This window comes from Aspergillus lentulus (genome assembly GCF_001445615.1).
Source record: "Aspergillus lentulus DNA, contig: Alt17, strain: IFM 54703, whole genome shotgun sequence".
NCBI lineage: Eukaryota > Fungi > Ascomycota > Eurotiomycetes > Eurotiales > Aspergillaceae > Aspergillus > Aspergillus lentulus.
The window spans coordinates 504,936-531,091 of NW_028322112.1; the positions used below are offsets into that span (position 1 = coordinate 504,936).

The window sequence follows — 26,156 nt, forward strand, 5'->3', positions numbered from 1 at the left end:
TTTGCAGTTAAATACTATGATATGGTATTAGAACAGTGACCGCAGGCTGCTGTTATTATATTAAACCTGAATGTTCAAACTTTCATGGATCTCTGCCTCACTGGACACCTCAATCAACGTCTTGATGCCCTCTCCCCGTCTCGTCGTCTCCCAGGCCTCCGTCGCCCTCTCAAAAGGCAACACCTTCGTAATAAACTCCTTGACAGGAATCCTCCCCTCAACCGCAAACTGCAGCCCCATTTTGAAATCCCCAGGCCCATACCGAAAGCACCCCTTTACCACAAGCTCCTTCTCTGCAACCGTGCAAATAGGAAAGCTCACATTCCGCTTCCCAAGCCCCGTCTGGATAAACGCACCCCCAACCCGAAGCACCTCAATCCCCATCTGAATGCACGGCTCCGCGCCCGTAGCCTCAATAGCGACATCAAAGCCGGGGATCTCGTCGCTCCGGTTCTCCGTTCGCTCACACGCAGCCAGCAAAGCGGCGGCGTACTCCTCCGAAGACCCGGGAGCAGAAGGCAGCCACGTCCCCAAGAACATCCCCTCGCTCGCGAGAAACGACCACGCGAATTCCAGCTTCGCTGCGTTAATATCAACCATAAAAATTGTCGCGGCCCCAAACTCCCTCGCCACCGCTGCACAGAGCAAGCCTACCGTGCCCGCACCAAACACCGCCACGCGATCCCCCGGTCGCACACCCACCTGTCGCACCGAGTGCACCGCCACCGCCAGCGGCTCCATCAGCACCGCCTCGTCGAGCCCTAGCGTCCCAGGAGGGATCTTGTAGCAGTAATCCGCAGGCAGACGGAAGTACTTCGTCAGCGTGCCGTGGCAGCTCGGCGGCGCCGCAGCGAACTTCATCCGCGGGCAGAGGTTGTACCGGCCGCTCTTGCAGCAGGCGCACCGGTGACATGGGTAGCCCGGTTCAATGGCGACGTGGTCTCCAGGTTGGAGGGTAGAAACCGAGGGTCCAACGGCGTGGACGATGCCGGACGCTTCGTGGCCCATGACGAGCGGTTGCTCGGGGGATACGAGGCGTTTGACTCCGCCATGGAGCCAGAAATGGACCTGGTGCTTGCTGTTAGATTTGGGTTCTGTGATGGCCAGGGGAAGGGAGGTATGTGACTTACGTCGCTTCCGCAGACGCCGGTGTATGCGATGCGAATTATCACGTCGGATGGGTCCTCGATCTGTGGGATGGGTCTATCTTCGAATCTTGCGTCAAACCGGCCGTACAGCAGACATGACGGATTCTGCATCTCTGACAAAGAGACGGTGCCCATTTGGTCATGGGTAAATTGCAGACAGATCTCAGTAAGGCCGGAAATATTGGGCAAATCGATGAATGCTAGATGTTGAATGCCACCTGCTCGAAGACAGAGGGGCTATCTAACCCCGCACGATAGACACCTGTATTACATGACACAGTGACAGAAGGCCGTAGCGCATGGAATCATTCAAAGAAACTCCTGGAGATACCTCGAGATTTTTTCCACTGGTCTATGGCTGTGGAGGTCGAATGCGCCTCCAATGTCCAAGCAGATGGTCAGCTCCTGGCAGCTGGGCTCAGACGAGCACTGTTTCGATGCCATACAAGCACGATAACGGTGCGCTGTTGGATTCAGACTAGAAAAGGATTTATCATGAGATGAGAGAACGGATACGCGATACAAGAGACCACTTCCTCCATAACAGGATATCAGTACATTGGAGTCATTGTATCTCAAGAAAGAGTAGCAGCAAATTGTGTTCAATGCTAATTGACAGAACGAAGCTATAAGCTTTATGCAAACCACTCGGCGCTTTGTTGGATATCACAAAAGAAATTTCAGTGATCGCAGGCTTGAATCCTGAGCCAAGGAAAACACAATCGCAAAGTCGTGACATCGTAAGTTGTAGCTGGAAAGGTTGCCGAATCTACGGCTTGGTAGCTAATGCCCGCAATCGCTCTCGTAAAGACTCCATTTCCGGGTCATTCTCTCTTCCTTCTGATTCTTTCTCTTTCAGAGAAATGGATCGATACTCGCCATCCCCTCCAGGAGCCCCGACGGTCACCCAAACAAACTTGCCTCCTCCAAGTTGCGCCCGCTCCTGAATGCCCTCCCAAAGCATCTTGGAAGCGTCAGCTAAAGTCTGATCTTGCGATGGTCCACCTCCCAAGCGCCCATGCTTAACCCAGCTCTTCATGACTTCCTTGATAAAGCTGATCTTCTCCAGGAAAAAGTTGGCTTCCAGAACATCGCGAATGCGCTCATCCACGGAGCTCATCGTGCTGCCATGTGCAATGCTCAGGAATGCCGTGGCCTCGTCTGAAGCGACGGCTCGAGTGTCAAATCCGGACGGGTGCATCTTTCCCTTTGCACTCAGATACCGGGCCGCAGAAGGGGAGAGATGATAGAAGTCAATCCAGGGTGATGAGGCTCTTGTACGACCGGGGGAAATGACAAGCTTTGTGTGGTCGGGGAAATTGAACTATTCGAGAGCATGATTAGAACGTGTATCAAGTTGCAAAGGTGGGCTAACAAACCTGGAAAGCTCCGTCGCCAAACCCCCAGACACCGACATTGCCCAATCGCTGGTAGAACTTGATAAACTGGCCAAGCCCGTCTGTTGGTTTATCGTCTTCCGAGACGTCATCGTCGTCATGTCTCCCCAAGGATCCAATCATATACTTGCCAAATTGATCAACCAGCTTCACGCGTTTGATCTTCTCTGCATCGGCACGCGCGCGTTCGAGACCGGAGTTTGTGCGAACCTTGATTCCAGCACCAGAGGAGCCATCGGAAGACGGCTTCACCTCGAAAACAGAAGGGGGAACGAGCGCACGCCTGATGCCCGTCAGACCATCCGACGATGTGATTTCGCAGTTCTCGTAGAATTCCACCGGCTTGCCGTTACGAGGCACGAGCTGATCAGCCTCCGAGTAGGTAGAGGCTGCATCCTTTTGTTTGCTTAGGCTACGGGCTTTCCGACGGATATGCCTTTCACCATTCCGTAGCAGAACTCCACTGGCCGGCTGGCCGTTCTCCGCTTTGAACACGCATCCCACACTACCGTCATCTAGAACATACCCAATGCCATAACGATTAGTGTAGTCCACCCATTTGATGACGTATGCATGGGGTGTCCTTCTCGAGCTTACGCGCCGGCGACCAGATGTCGGAGGCACCAGGTTAGAAAGCATCAGTCGGAGGTCGGTGTTGACATCCTCGAGAGATGTCCTTGGCATCATCTCGCAGTGATCATCCGGATGAAGGAGTGGATACAGTCCTAATGTCGAGCGCTTACTGCTTGACGTGGAGGCTGTTTTGCTACTGGAACGGCTTACGGCGGCTTCTGTTCGCAGACGGCCATCTCCACTTGGCACTTCCATCGCCTTGACATCTTCTTCTAGCTCCTGCCGCTTGGAAGATTGGAGAGCTTCTTGCCTCGCAACTGAACGTGCAGAGCTTTGGCGTAACCTCGTAGGTAGATTGTCCAACGCTGAGGAGACAGACCGCTCTTTGATGACGGCGGGAGCGGAAAGTGCGTCGTTGCTTGCCGCTCCGAGTCGTCGAGACTGCGACCGTGTTTTACCCACTGTTAGCATCCCAGGGTCACTGGTAGATGGCACAATCTTCCTGTCCAAGTCACGCGTTGAACCTGAGTACGAGACCGCCACTCCGCGTCGCGCGCGTATGGGTCTTTCCGCGAGTCCGCCGGTTGGCACGACAGGAGCAGCAGACTCGGGTTCTACCACCGCCGGTAGATCACAAATAGCCGCAATCCTCCTGACCGAGCTTCGAGCACCCATTGCCTGTTGTCGAAGCGTTGCAGCATGACTCTGCGGTTCTTTCCGTCGTTGCTGGGCTGCAGCAAGAGCGGCTTGGGTTCTGGAAAGAGAGGCAGAATTACTGCGCATGGATACAGTACGCTTACCAGAGGACCTCGTACCGTCCAGTGACGAGTCATCCTTGCCGAGTGCAAGGCCAGGACTGGGCGTGCTCCAGTCCCCGTCTGGGTCACTAGGGTATCTGTAGACCATGTCTTCGGGCAGCGGCATAATCGGCTGCATTCCCTTTTCTTCCTCAGATAGACACTCCGCAAATGCAGATTTCGAACAGTTTTTGCCAACGGACTTGCGAGCTGTCCCATCTGGTTTACGTCCGACTCCACAGAGACTGTAGAAAGCCGTCCGGCAGATGAGGTATCGCTGTGTCGGGTCATCAACATGCTCTATGTAGCCTGACAGCTTCTCGTCATACTCCAGGCTATGACCGAGCATCATGCGATCACCACGAGGCTCATCCGACCTAAGCCAGATCGGCGTCGAAACAGTGCAAGTTGGGTCCAGTCGACGAGGGATACATCCATCATACATATTGAAGAATGGATGTTCGACAATGTCGTCTGGGTCAGGCCGCTCGTTCTCTGAGAGATTGAGACAAGAGCTGACCAGAGATTTGGCCTCGTCGGGGATGTGATTGGCGCACTGAGTGCCGCTGGGCCAAACATAACTCAGATTCCTGACTTTCTTGTATATTTCTTCCTGTGTTTTAGACTGAAAAGGCGGATAACCGGTAAGCATCGCGAAGCTTCGAAAATATTTGTTAGTAGGAACCCCGTGCGTGTCATGACTCTAGTCTTGCTTACCATATTATACCCAACGACCAAATATCAACCTTCTGGGTATGACCACCCTTACTCTTATCAAGGACCTCTGGAGCAATATAGTTCGGTGTCCCACACAGCGTTTTCCTCCGCTTCTCGTCCTTTTCAGAGATAATCATCGCTGCCAGTCCAAAATCTCCCACTTTGATGTCCATATTACGATCCAAAAACAGATTTCCCATTTTCAGATCACGATGCGCAACACTCCTCTTGTGGAGATACTTGACGGCACCGCAAAGCTGTATCATGAATCGTCGCACTTCGGGCAAGCTCAAGCACTTCCTTTTCCTCACCATGTCCATTACTGAACCGTTTGGACACAGCTCCAGGACCACATAGATACACTTGTCAAATGCAAAGGCGCGATGAAATTCGACGATGTGGGGATGTCGCATTTTCGAATGTATTTGAAGTTCGGTTCGAAACTACAGAGTGTTCTGGTTAGAACAGGGTTGATAAAAGCACGTCAATGCGGACGGATGCGACTCGAGACATACCTTCTCCTGCATCTTTTTCTGCGCCATCTCAGCCCTCACCACCTTCATTGCAAAGACTCTTCCATTCCGCAATAGCGTTCCTTCGTAGCAGATTGCGAAACCTCCTTTTCCAAGAAAAGCACCAGTAGAATAGCGCTCACCCCCTTCCGCGGGCTCTACAACCAGCGATGGTGGTGGAGGCGCATGAATTTTCGACGAAGCGGCTTTCTGCGCTGCTGCGGCGGCAGCGGCATTCTTGTCCAGGACTTTTCGCTCCATGCTGACTTTAGGTCTGATCAAGTGATTCGTCGATCGCGGCGACAATGCTTCCATCTTCAATTCCAGTCCTTCGATCGAATTCCTTGTTCTGCGTGGGCATCAATTTTCGCATTGGAGATCAAGCGTGCGACCAGGCAAGGTGAGACGAAATATTTGTCGAGGTCATAAAAGTATCGCTACAATAGAGACAATCAACGCAAGACGGAGCGAAAAGGGGTATAATAGAAGAGCTGCTTTTGGTATCTATGGCTCAAATCTGTCAGTACGTCTGGAACCGGGTCATCCAATGTCTCGGTGTTCCGTCGTGGAAACAAAGAACTCGGATTCGGGGTGAGTGATTTCTTACCAAAAATCAAGTGCAAGTAGAAAAATATGGTCAACTATAACTCTCTGAAACAATGATATGCATGTAACGCCACAACAATCAAACTGACAGCCCTGATGAGAGGCGGGGGAGGGGAAGCAGGGAGTGATGATGATGGTATTGAGACTGCCAACTGTGATGGTGAAGAAGGAATTGACTATTCAAAACGGATTGCTTAAACGGGTAATCGATAAACATTCATCCAACTGCCGCAACAACGTGCATTGCTGACATAATCATGTATATCATTCGTAATGCGGTTGTAAATGACGCAGAGAGTCAGGGACCATTCCCGATACGGCCATAGCGCCGAAGCAGCTGTGAGTGCCTGGCTATCAGGCATCATCATCAACTGCAGCAGTAGCCTGGACGTCTACTCAATTCAACCCCTGAATTGTGTTGAGAGCTGTCAAGATGTCTCTGACTTTAAAGCTCTCTTCTCTTGTGATTCGCACTCTGTCAAAGCCGATTGCAGTATGCTTCACCCCCCTCAACCCCTCCAATTTTTGAAGCTCTGAAAGACTTACACCTTCAAGAATCAAATCAAAGCCCAGGCTCGCGAACATGAGCGCTTCCGACGAATCTGTGTCTCCATAGCGCAAGGCCTGCATCGAATCGACATGCGTCTCCGCTTAGGAAACCTACGGGATAATGCTGCGGCTCAAAAGCGTGCAGCCGCCGAAGCCGAAGTCCGAAAACACAAACCCACAGCGCCGACAGTAAAGACGGCAGCAGAAGCCAAAGCCGAAGAGGAGGCCATAGCTAAAGCAAAGGCTGCGGCTTCAGAGGCAGCGAAACCGGCTCCCACTCCTCATATTCGACCGCTGTCGGAATCTAAAGCCATAGAATCGGGCGCGACTTTCATCAGCGAGACCTTCTTATTTCTCGTTGCGGGTGGACTGATTGTGTTTGAATCATGGAGATCGAGGAGAAAGGAAACAACGCGGAGAGAAGATGTTGAGGCCAGGTTAGTCGAACTGGAGCAGTCTGAGAAGGCCGCCCGGAAGGCCCTGGTCGCCTTGGAAAAGGAAGTCATACATCTCAAGGCCAAGGCTGGGGAGCCAGTCAAATCGTCGGTTAGAATACTTCCGCGTGAAGTGTGGGAAGTTGAAGAGGAAGAAGAGGCTGAAGAGCTGGCGGAGCTGGACTGGTGGTCGCGGATCACTTCGTTCTTCACTTTTGGACAGACCACTGAACAGAAACCGGGCGAGGTACCCAAGCCCGTCGTACAGTCGAACCCAAGCTCGCCCTCAAATTCAGCAGTCCCTATTCAATTCGACAAATCACCAGCGAAATCGGTGGCTCATGAGACGCCCTCGGTAAAGAATCATTGAGTGGTTCGACTGGTGTGGGGGTTTGCACTAAATAACCTCTCCATAATCTTCGCTCACATTTCTGTTTATGCAGTTTCCGGTTTCGGAGTTGTTGGATGCCAGCATTAGCATGTCTTGTCTTCAGGATACCCTCTGTTATGGTAATAGATGATGGGTCGATAGTTTATCTGGTTGTGGCGGAAGGCGGAAAGTTGGATGAGAGTCCAGACATTGCATGACTTGACCACTCTCCTCTCTACTCCCACAAACGCATGTTCCTCATTCTTGTACATATACTCTCCAATCCGGCTGTCAGGTCACACTATAGACTTATTCGCTTCTTGCGATGCCAGATCCTGCCGTGTCATCTCTTCGAGGGACATTTTCCTCTTCTCTAAAGAATCGTCCTCTTTGGAAAGTGATGGGCCCGGTAATTACAGCGTCTGTGCCAATGCTCGAAGGTTTGCATACGAACCTCAGTTCAGCTTTGAGTCACTTCTGAATGTGATCTAAACTAGAGTGCGGTTTGCGAGAAGCGGATTTCGATTTTGATCTCGGCAATTCACAGCATTTGAAGGTCTTGCTTCTCTCTCAATCTCTTGTTCAAGACAACAGGCAAGAGACAATCGCTCAACTGGAAAGGTTTTCGTACATGGCCACAGGCTCGCACAGAAAAGTCATTGCTTTCCTCCTTACGGAAGAGCCTTTCAGCAGTGCAAGTGGCAGGTACAGCCTCGAAGGACTCCTGGCTCTGCAAGTACTGTACGCCTACTCTTCTCTTTCTAGAGATCTTTTTAGACCTAAGTCGAAAAATCGGGACTGGACTGAACCTCAGCTGATCCATCTTTTGTCCAACCAGCATGGTTGAATCCCTACCAGATCATTTGCCCACGATCCCAATTCCTGACTCATCTTGCTTCGTGGCCTGCATTCAGGAATATATAGGCAGTCTTGCGAATCTACCGCCTTTCTCTCGGCCTTTGATGGACACTGTGTCTTTACTACATCACATGAGAGCTCCGTCCTCCCCTTCTCTCCCGGAAGAGGATGCAAATGTTCTGAGTGATCTATTCCCATCCTTGAAATCTTTGAGCCAGGCCATCCGCACGCAGGAAGGGAGGCTTATGCTAGAAGAATATCTGGGCAGTCAACTGGGAACGGACATTGCTCAGTTCTGGAAGGAAGATCACGTTTATGAGTAAATGCTTAAGCTCTGCTTTTTACCTGCATCTCATCTGATTTAATGACCACATGAGCCGACATGATGTATCCAACGTGTTGCATCTATAGGAATGCTTGAGTCGGAAAGGGAAATATATAACCTATGTGAGCATCGTAGGAAATCAACACCTTATACCACATAACCCGACCAAACTGCAGTATTTCCGTTCTTTCCCAGAAGAAACATCAAGAAATCACTGAAGTGCACATTAAAATGCCCAACGAACTCCACTATGCAATTTCATCCAAAGCGAAGGCAGAAGCTTTATTTAGATGCAGTAGTGACGTAGGAGGGGGATGATCCCGAAGTTTTCTCCCTTTGACAACCTGAGGCCAAGAAATAATATCGCTAGGCATCGTAATACCCGGGTTGTGCTCCAGTTCCTAATTTGGAGACAATGGCATTTTTTAGCGCCAGGGACCACGAATGATTTGCCCCCTTAAATGCCCGAGCGGCGAAGGAATCGAACAAAGTTCGAAAAAGTTAGCCTGGGATGAGTCGGATATGCGGCCGGTTGACTAAGAGAACTCCGGAGCCTGAGCGAGATTGCGCGTTTTCGACCTGACAAAGGGAACCCAACGGTGCCACATGTGTGTCTAGTGTGGCGCAGGCCCCGTTATTATCCAGGAGAGTCGTCTTTAGTCCTATCAAGGCCCAGTAAGGACTAAGACTCCAGTCCAGTCCTCCACAAGACACCATCGTCATTCTAAGTTCCTACTATTGTTCATCCCCTCCCCTCTTCCCCCTCCTTTCCTTACATTGACATCCACCATTCTTTCTACCGACTCTGCGCACTGCTTGGATTGAGCGTCCTGTCTTTTGCGTACATCTATCTTGTCTCTTCCACGCTCACTTGCCGCTGCTGTTCGAAACTGATAGGTCAGATATCTTGACGCCTGGGCGCCATATCCGGGGAAGTCGGCAGCAACAATCATGGTACGTCTACGCTTAACCTACACACTCAGCTTCAAAAAGAGATTTTGCTTGACTCAGAAGTTGTTTTCTAACCCCGCGCTTACTTCTAGGGACACTCACGACGTCCTGCTGGCGGAGAGAAGAAGAGTCGAGGCTTCGGTCGGTCCAAGGCGGCTGCCGATGTGGGCGATGGGCGACAAACGGGGGGCAAGCCTCAGGTGAAGAAGGCCACTTTTGAGAGCACAAAGAAGAAGGAAATTGGTGTTTCAGATCTTACATTGTTGAGCAAAATCTCGAACGAGGCTATCAATGACAACCTGAAGCTGCGCTTTGAACATGACGAGATCTATGTAAGCATCATCCCCTGACTAGCGGACCTCGAGATTTTGCGCTACTGAGGGCGTGCGCTGATCTGGATTCCCCGGATGATAGACATATATCGGTCATGTGTTGGTGTCCGTCAACCCTTTCCGAGACCGTGAGTTTATACCGAGCCATGTGCAATATTCAAAGTCGCGTCGCTGACATCGTTGCTTCGCAGTGGGTATCTACACCGACAATGTTCTCCAGTCCTATCGAGGCAAAAATCGACTCGAAGTGCCTCCCCACGTCTTCGCGGTCGCAGAATCGGCCTACTACAACATGAAGTCCTACAAGGACAACCAGTGCGTGATTATCTCAGGAGAGTCGGGTGCAGGAAAGACGGAAGCTGCGAAGCGGATTATGCAGTACATCGCCAGTGTATCCGGAGGCACTGACTCGTCCATCCAGCACACCAAGGAAATGGTGCTAGCTACCAACCCGTTGCTCGAGTCATTCGGTAATGCGAAAACCCTGCGCAACAATAACTCCTCACGCTTTGGGAAGTATCTCGAACTGGAGTTCAACACAAACGGTGAACCTGTGGGTGCCAATATCACCAACTACCTGCTCGAGAAATCCAGAGTAGTAGGACAAATCACAAACGAGCGAAACTTCCATATTTTCTACCAGTTCACGAAGGCGGCGCCGCAGAAGTATAGAGGTGAGTTGAGATTTCCCACCTCACCAGTGTTTCTTCCACTGACAGACGGATAGATTTGTTCGGCATACAGCAACCGCAGTCATACCTCTACACCAGCCGATCGAAATGTTATGACGTTCCTGGCGTTGACGATTCTGCTGAGTTCCGCGATACTTTGAATGCAATGAACGTGATTGGCATGACGGAGGGCGAGCAAGATGATGTCTTCCGTATGCTGGCTGCGATCTTGTGGATCGGCAACGTTCAATTTGCAGAAGACGATTCCGGAAACGCTGTTATTACGGATCAGTCGGTGGTCGACTATGTTGCCTACCTCCTGGAGGTTGATGCTGCTCAGGTGAACAAGGCATTTACCATTCGTGTGATGGAAACTGCTCGTGGAGGTCGCAGAGGGTCAGTCTACGAGGTCCCACTCAACACTGTCCAAGCTCTTGCCGTTCGCGATGCATTGGCCAAAGCAATCTACTTCAACCTGTTTGACTGGATTGTGCAGCGTGTCAACGCCTCACTGACTGCCAGAGGGGAGATTGCGAACTCGATTGGTATTCTGGATATTTATGGCTTTGAGATCTTCGAGAAGAACTCCTTCGAGCAACTCTGTATCAACTATGTCAACGAGAAGTTGCAGCAAATCTTCATCCAATTGACCCTCAAGGCTGAGCAGGATGAGTACGCTCGCGAGCAGATTCAGTGGACTCCCATCAAATACTTCGACAACAAGGTCGTGTGCTCGTTGATCGAAGACAAGCGCCCGCCTGGTGTATTTGCCGCCCTAAATGATGCCTGTGCAACAGCGCACGCCGATTCCAGCGCTGCGGATAACACCTTCGTCGGAAGACTCAACTTCTTGTCTCAAAACCCCAACTTTGAGAACCGCCAAGGTCAGTTCATTGTCAAGCATTACGCCGGTGATGTCAGCTACGCCGTTGCCGGAATGACAGACAAGAACAAGGACCAGTTACTAAAGGATCTTTTGAACCTTGTCGGAACAAGCGGCAACCAATTCGTCCATACGCTCTTCCCCGAGCAAGTCAATCAGGATGACAAGAGACGTCCACCCACCGCCAGCGACAAGATCAAGGCCTCGGCCAACGACCTGGTGGCAACCTTGATGAAGGCCCAGCCCTCGTATATTCGGACAATCAAGCCGAACGATAACAAGGCGCCTAAGGAGTACAACGTCGGAAACGTTCTGCATCAGATCAAATACCTTGGTTTGCAGGAGAACGTTCGGATCAGACGTGCTGGTTTCGCGTACCGCCAAACATTCGACAAGTTCGTGGAGCGTTTCTACCTTTTGTCGCCAAAGACATCTTATGCGGGTGATTACACATGGACAGGGGACGCCGAATCTGGCGCTCGTCAGATTCTGAAGGATACCAGCATACCCGCCGAAGAGTACCAGATGGGGATCACAAAGGTCTTTGTCAAGACTCCAGAGACGTTGTTTGCTTTGGAAGCCATGCGTGACCGTTACTGGCACAACATGGCCATCCGAATCCAGCGTGCGTGGCGAAATTATCTCCGCTATCGTACTGAGTGTGCTATTCGCATTCAGCGCTTCTGGCGTCGCACAACTGGCGGTCTCGAGTTCATTAAGCTGCGCGATCAGGGACATCAGCTTCTCAACGGGCGTAAGGAGCGTCGTCGGATGAGTCTGCTCGGTTCTCGCAGATTTCTTGGTGATTATATTGGGGTGGGCAATAAAGGTGGGCCTGGCGAGATGGTCCGTAACGGTGCAGGCATCAGCGGTGAGTACTTGAAACGCCGAAATACAGCTCGATGGCTGGCTGACTTGTTTCTACAGGATCAGAGGATATCCTCTTCTCATGCCGTGGCGAGGTTCTGGTTTCCAAGTTTGGTCGGTCCAGCAAGCCTGCTCCTCGTATACTAGTCTTGGTACGCTGATTGTTCCACTTGCTCTTGTGCTGGCTGCTAACTATATCAGACGAATCGCCATGTATACATCATAGCGCAAAACCTGGTCAACAATCAGCTGGTCATCTCGTCCGAAAGAACAATTCCAATCGGCGCTATCAAAGCTATCAGTGCCTCTAACTTGAAAGATGACTGGTTTTCGATTGTGGTTGGCAGTCCACAAGAGCCTGATCCTCTTGTCAACTGCGTGTTCAAGACGGAATTTTTCACCCACCTGAACAATACTCTGCACGGACAATTGAACCTAAAGATTGCCGACCAGTAAGTGTCGATGTTTGCGTATTTTACCTTGCCCCAGCTAACTAGGTCCAGTATCGAGTACAACAAGAAGCCGGGCAAATTGGCCACCGTCAAGGTCGTCAAGGATCCTGCTGTTGCCCGAGACGACAGCTACAAGAGTAGTACTATTCACACCGGTCCTGGCGAGCCTGCAAACTCGGTATCGAAGCCAACGCCAAAGCCCAAGCCAGTCAGTGCGCGTCCTGTCACGAAAGGGAAGCTGCTTCGTCCTGGTGGCCCAGGAGGAGGGCCTTCCAAGCTGGCGGCCAGACCCACTCCGGCAGCTCAACCCCTGCCCCGTGCCACGCCGCAGCCAGCCGCACCTCAGCCAGCTGCCAGAGCTGTTCCTCAACCTGTTGCTGCCGTTGCTGCTTCTCACACTCGCACCGGTTCAACAGCTTCAGTGAGGGCACCACCTCCACCGCCACCCGCGGCTGCCCCCGCTCCGAAGAAGCCGACCGCAAAGGTTTTGTATGACTTCAATAGTCAGCAATCCAACGAGCTGTCAATCAAGGCTGGTGAGATTGTGCAGATTGTTTCCAAGGAAGGAAATGGTAAGCATGGAAGTCCTTTTACATCCGTACCGTCTACTAACAAGTGATAGGTTGGTGGCTGTGCATGAACATGTCGACTTCTGCGCAGGGTTGGACACCAGAAGCATATCTCGAAGAGCAAGTCGCTCCGACACCGAAGCCCGCTCCTCCCCCGCCGCCACCGGCAGCTCCGAGGTCGACTCCAGTACCGGTGACCAACGGTGCCGCCGCGGCAGCCAAAGCCAAGCCAGCACCTCCCGCGCCTCCAGCGAAGCGGCCAAACATGGCGGCACGCAAGGCAGTGCCCGCGCCGCCACCTGCTCCTCGCGACAGCGCTGTAAGCATGAATTCTCACGACTCCTCTGGGGGTAGCGGGCGTGGAACACCCAATAGTACGTCCAATGCAAGCTTAGCCGGTGGACTTGCAGAGGCACTGAGGGCGCGACAACATGCAATGCAAGGAAAGCAGGACGACGATGACGACTGGTGATTGTCTCTTTGCTTTCCTTTTCCTTTTTCTTTATTGTGCACTTTGACTTTTGCATCCCATATATTCTTTCTTCCTGCAGTTTTCTTTCATTCTACTTCGCCTCACTCGGCCTTCATTAGATTGTTCCATTGTCGCATGTTGATTTCCGCAAGTTGATTCTTTTCGGGTCTGGCTTTTTGATACCAAAAGAGCGAGCCTAGATTGTTTGGCGCTTGCATACTCTGATATTGACTGATGCCGGAGGCATGGATTGAAAGTAGGTATTTCCTACGAACCAACATAGAGCGTCGTATATAGCAATTGAACAAGTTGAGTATCACATATGGTCATATCCGTAAACATGTCATGGTTATCACGACCATCAAGGCCACGAGCATCATATCAACAGCTTAAACCAGGGGATTCTTTACAGAAACTTGCTAGCCAGCTGCAACAGACCACCACCAGGGCCACCAGTGCCAGCCATACCACCACCTCCACTCTTCAAGTACATCTTGAGCGCCATTTCCGCCGCCGAATTGATAGCAGACTGCTTATCCCCATTCTACAACGGTCAGCACACACCTCATCCCCAACAACAAAAATTAAAACCAAAAGCCAAGGCAGAGAAAGATCAACTTACCACCTCCCCCTTCGCCTCCTTCTCCTCAAACATCTTCTTCGCCTGCGCCATCGCCAACCCAATAAACGCATTCTTGTCCATCCCGCTCTTCTCCCCCTCCGACGAAGTCGTGAACATCTTAAGCGCTTGCATCGCCGCCCCCGCACCGACGGAGGACGAGTCGTGGCGCCGCTCGCTTTCGCCGCCGCCGTAGAGCGACTGGTGCGCGTGGATCATTTCCTGCTCGTCGATGTCGTTGTCATTGGAGAGGCGGTGCTTGTTCTCGTTCAGGAAGGAGAGGGCGGAGGTGAAGAGGGAAGGGTCCGATGTGTTGGCGTGGGATTCGGCGTAGCGGACGGCGGGGTTGAAGTCGTCGTCTCTGTCGTCGTGTCTGTTGTTGTTGTTGTTGCTGTGGCCGTGGCCGGAGAGGGCGTCTTGGATCATGTTTGAGAAGGACATTTTGGATGGTCGGTTCGTTGGTTGGGGTTCTTCTTCGGCTACCTGAAATAAAGTTGGTTGATGTGGTAGGTCGGAGATGGATGTGAATGAGCTTTATATACTACGGACAGGGTTCTTGTATACTCTGTTTGCTGGTGAGGGGTCGTGTCAGCTACGTATGAGGGTGGAACCAGATCTGGCGGGGCAGTGGGACACACACTCAGTTACAGACTAAGGTAATATCGTGGAGTATTACGAAGTATGTGCGTATTGGATTATTATTTCCCTCAGCTCTCCTAGAAAGCCGTATTCGACCATTGAACTCTATAACAAACAGAAAAGAAATAATGAACGATTGTGGTATCATAGTCGCTGTAAACATCAAAGCAGGCAACCTCCCGAGTCCCACCAGGCTCAGCCACAGCCCAGCGCAGCAAAGCCACTAGAAAAGAGTAAGGATGAAGATTCCCTAACGCCACAGCACCAGCCATATGCATAACTCTTACAGCAGTAATGCCTCGTGCTCTTCATCGCTCAGATTCCACCAGAACCTCATCTGTCGCTCCCGCTCGCTGAGCACACACCGTTCGTCCTCATCGAGGTCCGCCTCACGTATCCACTCATTGGGATGCCCCCGTGGTCCGTACGGCTGGCCCCATTGTTGGCGGTCAAACTCCATGAACCCGCCGAAATGCTCGTCTGTGTTCGCCACCCAGATTGTGCTGCCGTCCGGCGAAAAGTCTGCTCCGCCAATCTCTCCAAAGAAATCATGGACCTGTCGAGTCTGGTACGTCTGCGCGTTGACGATGGCGATTCGGTCCGCCGGTTCGGCCAGTAGCAGCGTTCGTGGGCCTCCGCCGACCGGGGAGAATCGTACAGAGCGATACCCTGCTACGTCTGACTCGATCGTTTGTAAGATTCGCCAAGTGCGCGCGTCCCAGATGATCACAGTCTTGTCTTGGTTGCTGGTAGCGATGTGTCGCATGTCGGGCGACCATGCGCACGCAAACCCGAAATCGCGATGACCACGAAGCGGCTGCACCGGTCGTCCTGTGTCTGATTCTACTACCCAGGCATCTGGGGAATCCCCAATGACCACACGCAACCGCCCATCCGGGGACGTGGCGGTGCAATTGATTGCGCGCGACAGCTCGTGATCCGCAATAAAAGTGTTAGTCTCGCAATCCAGCACGCGAAGATGCTGGTCGTTCGACGCAAATATCCCCATCGGAGCGTGACTTGTCCGGCTCGGGACGATATCAATGTGGTTGGTGATGCCATTCGCATTGGTCGTCACATACCCCTCCACCTTTGCGCCCTCCTTGCCCGCCGGTCGCAGGGCATATTCCCCGGTAAACCCACCGGCAATGCAGATATTGTGCGCAGATTTCATGGTCGAGATTTTGACTGGGCCGCGGAATCCAGAATTAATTGGCGGTTTGGACAGGTCAATCAAGCAACTCAGGTCGTCATGCGCCGGAACCCACGAGTAGACTTTCGACTCGTGCGAGAAATGGACCGTGTTGTATGCGGGGACAGACATCAGATTCCGCAGCTGGAAGTGTTCGATAGAGGCACGATGTTTAGTGTGCATCGATTTCTCTCGAAAATAGAACTCTTCCTGCGGAAGTTTGCCGTCCAACTGATGATGCGGATAGTCAACGTTGTGATACGATGTATACCAGAGGTCTCGCAGTTCACGCGCATCCGACCGCTTTACGCGTAGGGCTTCCCACCATGGGATCTGTTGAATATCGTAGAAATCTCTGTTGTAGTTGTTCGGCCGGATGATCTTCTCCGGCGGTGTCCATCCGAGAATTCTGGATATGGGGTACGGCGGTAGCAACCTGGATATCAGCGGGAGAGTAGGCGGTGGGTGCCTGGTAGATTCCAGGAGCCACTGGTTGATAAACTGATCGATATTGAAATTCCGTTCGTGAGCTACGTAGACGAAAATATTAGCAACCGGTCTACCGTTGATCGATTGATGAATACTCACTCGTGCCGTGGATCACAGATGCAGGAAGGTGGGCAAGGTCTATCCCTGGAAGCCCTCCCGTCGCCTCGCCTTCTGGAAAATTGTTGTGATCGCCGTGATTACCAATAGGGGCTGCTTCCATCACCAGAAGCGGATCATAGTCGAACGCCCGGTAGAAATCGTTAAAGTCGACATCCGTGAGTTGCGCGGTAGCTTCGCGCGTCCGCGGACGATCGACGTGCTCTTCGTAATAGTCATCGTCATGATCCACATAAAACTTTTGCGTATCGTCGGGATCCTCCTCTTGGTCGGAGACGCTAATCCCATCTCGCGGCATTGGTGACTCGTAGTCCATAATCAAATCGCCCACATCGTCCTCGTCGCTTTCCTCGGGAATGGTGGAAAAGTGGTGTTCCAGGGCTGGATCGTTGGCCAGGATACTGTCCATGGTCATTCTACCACCGGCCATGTATGGTCCGATAGGCACTCCACCTTGATGATCCAGAACATCAGTTGTTTCTGAATCGGACATATACAGATCTGCTGGCGGGGACGACGAGCGGCCGACCGATGCTGCTCGAATGTGCCTCCCCTCTCCTCGAAGATACTCATCCCGTCCGATGACGGCGTTAACGACTTCTGTGACGGCGAGAGCATTCGAGTCGTTGTCGAAAGCGTTCGGGTATTGAGATACAGCGGTGAAGGCGGAGATACCCGCATCGCTCGAGCCCACATCATTTGTTGGAGTCAAGCCGACATCGTGAGATTCTGATATTGTTGCTACTATCGGAAACTCGTCAACATCCGTGCGCAAAGCAGCATTCTCATCGCCTTCCCTGGACATCTCGTCAGAGTCCTGGTCATCATAAGAGGAGGCCTGTCCGAACGACATATCCACAGGTCGCAGTCGCGATGGCCCAGGCGCATCACATGACGAGGCGTGAGATGTCCGATTACGATAACGGGGATGCGTAGGCTGTTCGGAAAGCGACGTGAATAAAGACGACGGCGATGACGATGATGACGCGGTAAATGCAAAGTCACTTGGACCGGGCATCCCTTGGTCGTACACAAGTTGCTTCTTCCCGAGACGCAGGCTTGCGCAAGCCACGGAGGGATAATCGAGCCAGGTCCCAGCCGATAAAGCCGAGAGATCGCAGAGAATATTATTCCAAATTGAGACTGATAGGCACCCAACCGCACCAAGCGTTGTACAGGCGGAGAGATAACCGACCACGTTATTCCTTGTCGGGGATCAGGGATTATGGCGCCTCTGCTCTGTAATCGCCAGTCACCCCGCAGCTAGTCTCCCTCCACCCCCACAGTGCGGCGAGAAGAAGGCTGTCCGATATTAAGCTAGGGGAAAGGTATTGAGATTCCGACCGAGTCAAAACCAAGTCCTCAACGATATGTGGTTGCTAATTGTGCGGAAGCGTCGAGTCGCGATGATAAATCAGGTCGCATAGCACCCGTAATGAGGAAGATGATTGATCTCAAAACGGTGAGGGGCGGTGTCGCAGTATGTATGTGGGTATGTACGTAAAAGGCAATAGTCGACGCTCAGCCCGTAAGCATGAGTAATGTCATAAGACACGGAAGCCGAAGGCAACCGGTGGATAAATGATGAGACAACGGCCTTTGACTACTAGGCTGTTATGCCTTGTTCTGGTTAGTGGCGTCTTGATGACTGCACAAGTTTAACGTGATGTGAGAGGACGATGTTAAAAGTGCTTGCAGACAAGAAATTAGCACCATGGTTCAAATGTGGGTAGGAATGGCGCACTTCAGCATGGCCGGCGTTTTGGGCACAAGAACGTGCATGACCGGATGTATCTACTAAGATAGTGGTCGATCTGAGCGTCAGAGGCGGGTGACGATCAAGACACTAAGTACAACATAGAATGGACATTTAAACTGGCAGGAAGATGACAGGAAGAGATTGATGAAACAAAAGGATGAATAAGGGGGTTCCGGTTGAGGCAGTTCGAATTATAAACGAGGACATCAGCTGAGCGACGAGGTTAAATGAAGAGGGGAGATGGTGGATGACAAAGGAGAGTCTTAGTCAGAGTGCCAAAGTAGTTAACTAAGTTAACTACTCCGTACAACTGGTTGGTTAGTTAATCCTCAACCTTGATTGACAAAGCAATCCTCCGGACTTAAAGTTGTACCTGGATAGTTTTAAATAACCGCTTATAACTCAATAAGCATCGACCCGTCGTTGACATCTGTCAGTTGATTATGGCAGCAAAGAAAGATGAGAGAAAATCACTTACAGTCGAGAGTATGGCAAGTCCACCTAAGAGGTCTCAAGGTACTTCCGAGCCCATCATAACAGGCATTGGCATGGCCAATAGGCACAGCGTCAAATCAGCTCTATAATATCATGACAATAGGATGAAGAAAATTTAATTACATGGAGTAAGGCCATAGTTAACAATTCCATGAACAAGCACGCTCGAAGCGCCACATGGCAATAGGTTCAAACAAGCTGGAGAAGAAATACATACACTTCAAAAATCGATCAAAAATCGATCAAGGGCTCGACAGACATTACATGACATGGTTCGAGACGCCGCTCCAAAATAAAATGCAACATATTACAAAAATCTTTTGTCATGATGATTATCCAATATATCGCAACGAAATTAATAGTCTGAGTACGGCTCATATTGTGACGGATACCCTCCGCCAAAAGCAGGTTGTGCCCATCCACTCTGCATTTTCAGTCGGCGATCTAGTGAAGGGGTTAGTCGGTGTCATCATTCATAGGGAGTCGAAAGCATCATACCTCTTTCAAAGTCTCGCCAACGCTTCATCGTGATCTTGCTGCTATCGAACTCTCCCTCTCCGGCTTCATGGCCCTTGTCCTGTTCTCCCGCCGTCTTGCGAGTGTCTCCCCAACTGAAGTCGTCAAACTTCCAGTAGGCATACGTCGGAAGGACAAAGTTCCAGATGGGTAGTGAAATGAGATAGATCAACATCCACAACACGTAAACCAAGCGATGCGCAGTCACGACGATGAGCACACCCGGCAGACCCAGGATGAGCGCGAGTAGCACCAGAGGGATGATTTGAACCGGTTTCTTGATGATAGAAATGATGACGACATAGAATGTAAATGCGATGGCGGCTGGAAGGACAAGAGTGCCGACCAACTCGATGAAGATGACAAACTGCATACTGAAGCAGAATGTACCGCAGAGATCCCGGACGAGCACGAGTTCCATGAGGTTGTGGACAGTACTGTTAATCCAGCGACGACGCTGAGAGAGAAGCACCATGAACTTGTCTGGCACCACGGTCTTACACACAGCCTGGGGTACAAAGACCTGCTTTCGCTTGGGGAAAGTTCGCAGCATCAGAGTGGACAGGTAACGATCTTCACCCAGGAGAAGCAGGTTCTTTTTGTGCAAAGTATCCACCACGTTCTCAGAATAGTGTTCCACCACATCGGGATTGGCGAGGATGGGAACCCAATAATTCTGGCCACCCTTGGGCGCCTTGATGCGGTACATACAGAAACAGCCAGGCAGACAGGTCACACCACCAAAAACCGACTCGAAAGCCTTGGACTGATGATGCGAAATGAAGTATCTGCAAGTCTTATTAGAGAGGGAAAGAAAAAAGGGGGGGAGGAAGGGGAAAGAGAAACCAAGGACGACAAAGGTAACAAGGAAAGGAGGGAAACACATACTCAAAGACTTGGATCATTGTCACCCAGCTATCTGTCTTGTTGGCGATCTTGGTCTCGCCGCACAAGCCCATGACATCTGGATCTTTCACCATGGCAGAAATCATATGGGTCAAGCTGTCGGGGAAAACTTTAGTATCTGCGTCAACCATGAGGACGACTTCATAGAAGTCTGGCGGTATCCCGGTCACATTCCAGAGCCCGTTAAACATTTCATACTCCAATTCTGTCATTCTCTCGTCGAACATGACTTTTTGCAGGAAAGACATGAGAATAATTTGACTGTCTCTCTTGCCCCTATTTCCAGGCTTTGCCTGAGTTGCCTCAGCCGGTGTACCGCACTTCACGATGATCATCATGGGGACACGCTGCTGCTTCTCTGGGGGAATGACGGAGGTCTCGCCGTAGTCGTAGAACCCGGAATACACTTTCGCCATGTTATGACGCTTGGAACCGGTGGCAACGGCCACATAGGAGAATGCCTCAACCTCATCCTGGGGGATGACAGGATCTCGCATCATGCGAAGGACAATTTCCGGCGTGGAGTATTCTTCACCCTTACCCTTGATCATACCATCACAGATAACAATGATAGTCTTGTGGCTGTTGGGGTAATCAGTCATGGCGATGGAGTCCAGCGTAGTGCGGATACCCTCTTCGCCTTCAGAGTAGCAAGTGACCAGACACAGGGCGTGAGCAAGAGGAAAGCCGTACGGCTGCCATTCAGGGGGAGGTTGCGGGACAACCGCTTCGTGGATGTAAGCAGATGACCCGAGGCCATCGGACTCCGCCCCGACGACGAGGCTGGTACCACTCGCAGCGGGGTTCAGACGCGACGGCTCTAGATGCAATGAACCACCACTGCTGTTGTGGCTCTGTTTGTACATGGAACCGGCAGTGCTTGGGAGTAGCCGGGAGGTCGAGTTCTGACTGGCCATTGTAACATACTGAGGCCGTTGCTTGCCTCCATTACTCACAGTATAGGGACTGGAGAAACGTGATGTGGTTGGTAAGAAACTGGCTCGCTTATTAGGGCGGTCAGGCAAGTGTTGGTCTGCGAGGCGAGGACCAGGCCGATAGATGTCATTGGACCAGTCCTCAATCTCCTGCTTGCGGGTTTTCGAATCGGCTCCCATGCTGGTCTTCGAAGCCGCATACCGAGGAGAGACGAACCACTTGAAGAACAAGGCAAAAACGAATTTGACGGCGACAATCGATAGGATGAATATCAAGGACACGTAGAGAACGACCTTTGACGCGATACAACCAACTGTGTCCGTATCAATAGTACCGACCTTGATGATCTGTGACAAGCACTTTCCAATCCTCTTATCTTCGCCCGTTTGGAGGTAGTAAGTCAAGTCAACGCCGCGCACATCCGGATTCGTGCGAAGTTCAGTAAATTTAGCCGGGACGTTGAGCTGAGATTCATCGAGCCAGTTCAGAAGGTCAAAGTCCAGGACGTTTCCTGAGTAAACCGCTAGATTTCGACTCTTATTCCGTGTATCAGCCCATGTGAAGTACACATCGCCTGAGCTCCGCAGGCTGTAGAATGCCTTCCGAGCGGTTCCCGAAGTGTGGCAGCCCCAGCCATTATAGGATGGTGAGGTGAAGTTCGGCTTCGAGGAGCCATCTTGATTGAAAGCCGTACAGGGGAAGTACCAGGCGAGATCTCCGTCTGAATTCGAAGGGATATCTGATCCCGGTTTCAAGGTGATGAGATTTTTGCAGGCGCCGTTGACCTGCTGGAAGAAGAAGCTTCCGTCCTGGCCCCCATACTTGTGAGGTAAGTCATAGAGAACGTTAGCGTCAGCCGGAATACCCGCAGCCGCTGGATGCTTCGACTTAGACAGATCGTAGGCCTCCCCATGAAAGATCATGTACCCACGGTCGACATGGTTGATCTTCAACCGTACTGGAGGCGAGGAACAGACAGTTGCAGTGAAACCAAAGGTGAGGAAACCGACAAATGCTGCGATAAGTAGAATGAGACTGATAAGACCGATTTTCTCACGCCAGGCTTCTCGCTGGGCCTTCTGCGGCATCCCAAAACATTTCAGGATGAAGTTGGGCGCCCAAAAGGTGATGATTGCGCAATAAGCACTCCAGGGGCTCGGCGGACGAACTTGCTCCATGGCCTTCTGCCGTCGCTTTTCCTCTGTAGCTGCCTTTCTTGAGAGTTTTCGGGACTTCTTCCTCTTCGGCCGATGACGGCTCGGCGCCCGCTCCATGGGCTTGTTGATATTTCCGTGCGTAGCAAAATCACCATCCCCGCCTCTGTGCTCTGTGCTTTGCGAACTGTCTCTGTTGAGCTCGTCGCCTTCGATCAGCGGTTCATTTCCGGTTGTTGACGGGTATACTGGCATATTTTGAGACTTCTGACGATAGTGGTAGTTGGGATGGTTCTCGTCGATGCGACTGCGCTCCGGCTTCACTTGACTCTTCTTGTGCCCACCGGGTTCGAGTCTCTCTTCATCCATATCCCTAGTTTTTCTGGAGCTGTGCGAATGGCGGCGATGGTGGTGTCGATGTGGGCTGGACAGTGTCTCGTTGTTGTCGCCTGACTCGATATCCCGACGTCGTCTGCGCGAAGAGTCTCGGAACGCCTGCGTTTCCTCTCGCCGCGGGGAGACCTTTCCCGGCCTCTGGGGCAAAGACATGACGCTTCTATGGTTCCAGACAGACCTTGTCAGTGACACTGGCAGGTATCCATCGAGTTCTGACAGACCGAGTTGCAAAATGCTGCGTCAAAGGCACTCACCTTTAGGGACTGCCGAGCATGAATGCACTTGAAATTTCCAAATATAACGCAGTACTTGAGTGTCTTTCAGGGGTCTGAAGTTGTAAGATGTGGGAGACTGCCGGAGTCGTGATAAATCTGTTGCGCGCTGATTCGCAATGTCCTCCTTATTGTTGAATACTATAAGCGACTGCCTGAAGTCATACAATAAAGCAAAGCGAATAATCCAACAAGGAAGTTGTCAACGATCGTGGTTGTCGTGTGTGAGCGAGGGCTGCTCGCTGCTGACAGAAAACGGGAGAATTGACCCGATCAAAAGTCCTCGTATTATTGAAGCGAGTGACTGAAGCCGGTCAAGACAGCATATTAAGGATCGCAGGCGAGAGCGTAGATGGAAGTACGTAGCGAAAAGAACGAAGCGGAAATTTGGGAAGAAAGCGCCCCGTGCTGAAAAGAGATTACTGGAAAGGTTTGGACGGTTGGATTATGGAGGGACAGCGATGGCAGGCGATCGAAGATGGTGCGGTGCGGAGCAGGCTGGCCAGACCAAGAAGGGGTAAAGAAAAATACGGCTAACCACTACGACGGAGAGGACTTAAACCAAGGTACACTCCTAAAGGGAAACTGGGAGTGTCCTCCGCAGTGCATAAGGTACGCTGGAAACTGGAGCAACCTTAATTATTTGTACAAGGTGAAGCGCCTTCATTTGTGAGTATGCGACTGTTTTCTGTTCTGTACAATCAATACTGCAATAGATATTCTCCCTTGCCTGCCTACCCAACGGACATCAAGGAATCAACCTTGAGATTGCGACCTGTGTTATATTATTAAAACAAGCGTCTTTCACCCGCAGTCAATCAAGAGATTTAGCGAGATGAACAGCCATAAAATGATCAAAAAAAGTCATGCTGGTGTCTACCTACCTGCTACTTCTGTATCAAGGGACACCGGAACTGGGGCTAGAGGCAGTAGTGCTGCGACCTTAGCAGGCTTCTCCAATTATTGTACACAAATAAGAGCCATGTGCTCCGTCGCTAGGGGCAATCTATTATTACTAAGCCTCCTTTAGGTTTAGTGAGTCTAATGGTCTGCTAAGGGTCAACTTACCGTAGCGCTTATTGGTTCTGGCATTGGAGCGGATATAATCTAGCCATATATGAAGTAGCGTAAAAGTATCCAGCAAATCATACAAAGGCTGGTCATTTTGAGTTTCCCTGGTCCTTGCTCCTCAAATGATCCAAAATTGAAATTTCTACGGGTCAGCGCTCCCCAGCGCACCGAAGCATGAGTCGAGTACGGAGTTGATCCTGGACTTTGCTGGTGACGCCTTTTATCTCTGTAGTTCATTGCTGAGACATCCTCCACCACGCGCAGGAAGTGTTGAAAGAAGACAACATTAAATGCTCCATGCATCAGACACGTTGTCTGAGACATTGACCTTATGCATGTAAAACTGTACTGAACTCCTACTGGTACATCTAAGACACCTCAACGGGAGTATTCTATTTTTGGATCCACTACAAAGTTAGAGCAACTCAGCGTGAGCTTGTCGGCTCATCTATGCTAAAGAACCACTGTCACACTGTTGATAATTTTCTCAAAGCGAACGGATAAATTTCTTAATGCAGATTCAAGTAGGAAATCATTATACATGCCCGCGCAGTAAATAAGGGATAGAATAGGTTCCTTTACCATATGAAGTACATGCAGTTGTGTAGGTACCCCGGTCACATAAAATGTCTCGGCCGCATGTCTGGAATATCCGCCAGACCCGATGACTCGGCCTGGGTTCCGAACTATGCCCATGTTTGCAGTAGTATTCGCCAGATCTCAATCCATCACATCATTGAGAACTTGACTTGGTTGATTGTTACACATGACATGCTATCAACGTATTGCTATTCATGTATGATGATCGCAGAATTAATCTGCTATGTGATCAATAGTATTCCAATAAGTTAGGTAAAGCCTAGACACTGTTCAGCCTGTACGGAGTACCTTTCTGAAAACTGTTGTCTACCTTACCTATTCCTATTATCTCCGCCTAACTCAGGGGCCTTGTGGCGGTGCTCAGCTTGGTATCTACTCCGAATAAAGGACCGATTTGTTTCCACATACAGAACATTTCAATGGTCTGTATTTTTCTGAAGTCTACTCCATATAACTAGCTATCTCCTCTCTTTTGAATAATCCTCAGGGCTCAAGACTTTACCAACCGGTGAGGGTTCTCATGGCTCTACGGATCATATCAGAATATGGTTCAAGCTTCGTGAAGAGCTCATACGCAGTGTATCGATGCTGCAGTCGGTAGTACTTAGTAGCGCCATGAGATCGATTGACTTGACTCTCTACTCACCAATAGCAAGTATGGCTCTCAGGAACTTGGACGATGACACCTGCATTACAGATCCTCACGGCTGCCCGACGCTCTTATTGCTCAAAGTCTTCGGAATATCAATTGTGGAGAACTCGGGTCCGTGGTCCAGCACTGAGAACCCGACACAACGCGGTGAGTCCGATGCATATGATACTGATCATATATTCTGCGGTACTATGCTCCACACTTACGCTGTACAAGCAGACGGCAATGCATTGATATGTAGGGAGTAAATTGGCTAAAATATATATAGGTCTCTCTCGTCTCTACCTGGACGCATCGCACGTAAGCGGTACTGACTGAACGAGAGTACTGTTATCGTGGTTTTTGGCTTAGGTCCTTCAGCTTCCGGAGACACATCACCGGAATCTCACTTTGGGCACTTTTAAGCGATGCTATGACCAATGTCCTTTTCGTTAAGAATGTCTGGAGGGACCTCTTACGCCAAAGTGTAGGAGATGACAAGGCTGAGGCTGAAACACGAGGCGGCTGAGAATACGGTGAGGATGTCTATTTCCACCTCACTCTCGCAGTAATTTTGCAGCTTCTGGTGAGGAAGGTAAGTGAAAAAAAAGAAAAAGAAAGAAAAAAAAAGGCCTCGATGCGTGGGAGTATTTCTGAACTGTATATCAGGCAGATCCTTTTCGACCTTGAATTCAGATGGGCAGGATCAAGACCAGGATCATTAAACCTTCGATTTGCTCCGCGAAATTGTATGGGTAAGGACTTGGCAAGGATTGGAGCATCGTCATGATGAAAGCTCCACGCTGCAGGCTGTCTGTATGTGAATTTTGGTATGGACCGATGAGCCGCATTCTAGCGAGTTGGCTAGGTTCACTTAGGCT

The 26,156-nt window shown here is 50.9% G+C and overlaps 6 protein-coding genes across 6 annotated transcripts; 1 reads left to right on the plus strand and 5 right to left on the minus strand.

Moving 5' to 3' along the window:
• Positions 1–60: 60 nt before the first annotated feature.
• Positions 61–1,283, minus strand: ALT_9213 (NAD(P)-dependent alcohol dehydrogenase; the record flags this gene model as incomplete). Its single annotated transcript, XM_033559813.2, has 2 exons — positions 61–1,068; positions 1,131–1,283. The coding sequence occupies 2 exons, from the start codon at positions 1,281–1,283 to the stop codon at positions 61–63; spliced, it is 1,161 nt and encodes a 386-aa protein (XP_033415704.2).
• A 634-nt stretch (positions 1,284–1,917) lies between these two features.
• Positions 1,918–5,405, minus strand: ALT_9214 (CDC5/polo family serine/threonine-protein kinase; the record flags this gene model as incomplete). Its single annotated transcript, XM_089600567.1, has 6 exons — positions 1,918–2,472; positions 2,528–4,292; positions 4,359–4,574; positions 4,633–4,889; positions 4,944–5,075; positions 5,148–5,405. The coding sequence occupies 6 exons, from the start codon at positions 5,403–5,405 to the stop codon at positions 1,918–1,920; spliced, it is 3,183 nt and encodes a 1,060-aa protein (XP_089455064.1).
• Positions 5,406–6,183: 778 nt separating this feature from the next.
• On the plus strand, positions 6,184–13,483 carry ALT_9215 (class I myosin myoA; the record flags this gene model as incomplete). Its single annotated transcript, XM_033559816.2, has 11 exons — positions 6,184–6,243; positions 6,306–7,088; positions 9,184–9,240; positions 9,330–9,569; positions 9,652–9,697; positions 9,761–10,243; positions 10,297–11,994; positions 12,051–12,142; positions 12,192–12,442; positions 12,494–13,014; positions 13,065–13,483. 11 exons carry the CDS (start codon positions 6,184–6,186, stop codon positions 13,481–13,483), a joined length of 4,650 nt encoding a protein of 1,549 aa, XP_033415707.2.
• Positions 13,484–13,889: 406 nt separating this feature from the next.
• ALT_9216 (uncharacterized protein) lies at positions 13,890–14,543 on the minus strand (the record flags this gene model as incomplete). Its single annotated transcript, XM_033559817.2, has 2 exons — positions 13,890–14,027; positions 14,106–14,543. 2 exons carry the CDS (start codon positions 14,541–14,543, stop codon positions 13,890–13,892), a joined length of 576 nt encoding a protein of 191 aa, XP_033415708.1.
• Positions 14,544–15,024: 481 nt separating this feature from the next.
• Positions 15,025–17,557, minus strand: ALT_9217 (WD40 repeat domain-containing protein; the record flags this gene model as incomplete). The annotated part of the gene is made up of 2 exons (XM_033559818.2): positions 15,025–16,463; positions 16,522–17,557. The coding sequence occupies 2 exons, from the start codon at positions 17,555–17,557 to the stop codon at positions 15,025–15,027; spliced, it is 2,475 nt and encodes an 824-aa protein (XP_033415709.1).
• Positions 17,558–19,148: 1,591 nt separating this feature from the next.
• Positions 19,149–22,854, minus strand: chsF (chitin synthase CHS3; the record flags this gene model as incomplete). The annotated part of the gene is made up of 3 exons (XM_033559819.2): positions 19,149–19,237; positions 19,292–20,097; positions 20,198–22,854. The coding sequence occupies 3 exons, from the start codon at positions 22,852–22,854 to the stop codon at positions 19,149–19,151; spliced, it is 3,552 nt and encodes a 1,183-aa protein (XP_033415710.1).
• Between the last annotated feature and the right edge of the window lie 3,302 nt (positions 22,855–26,156).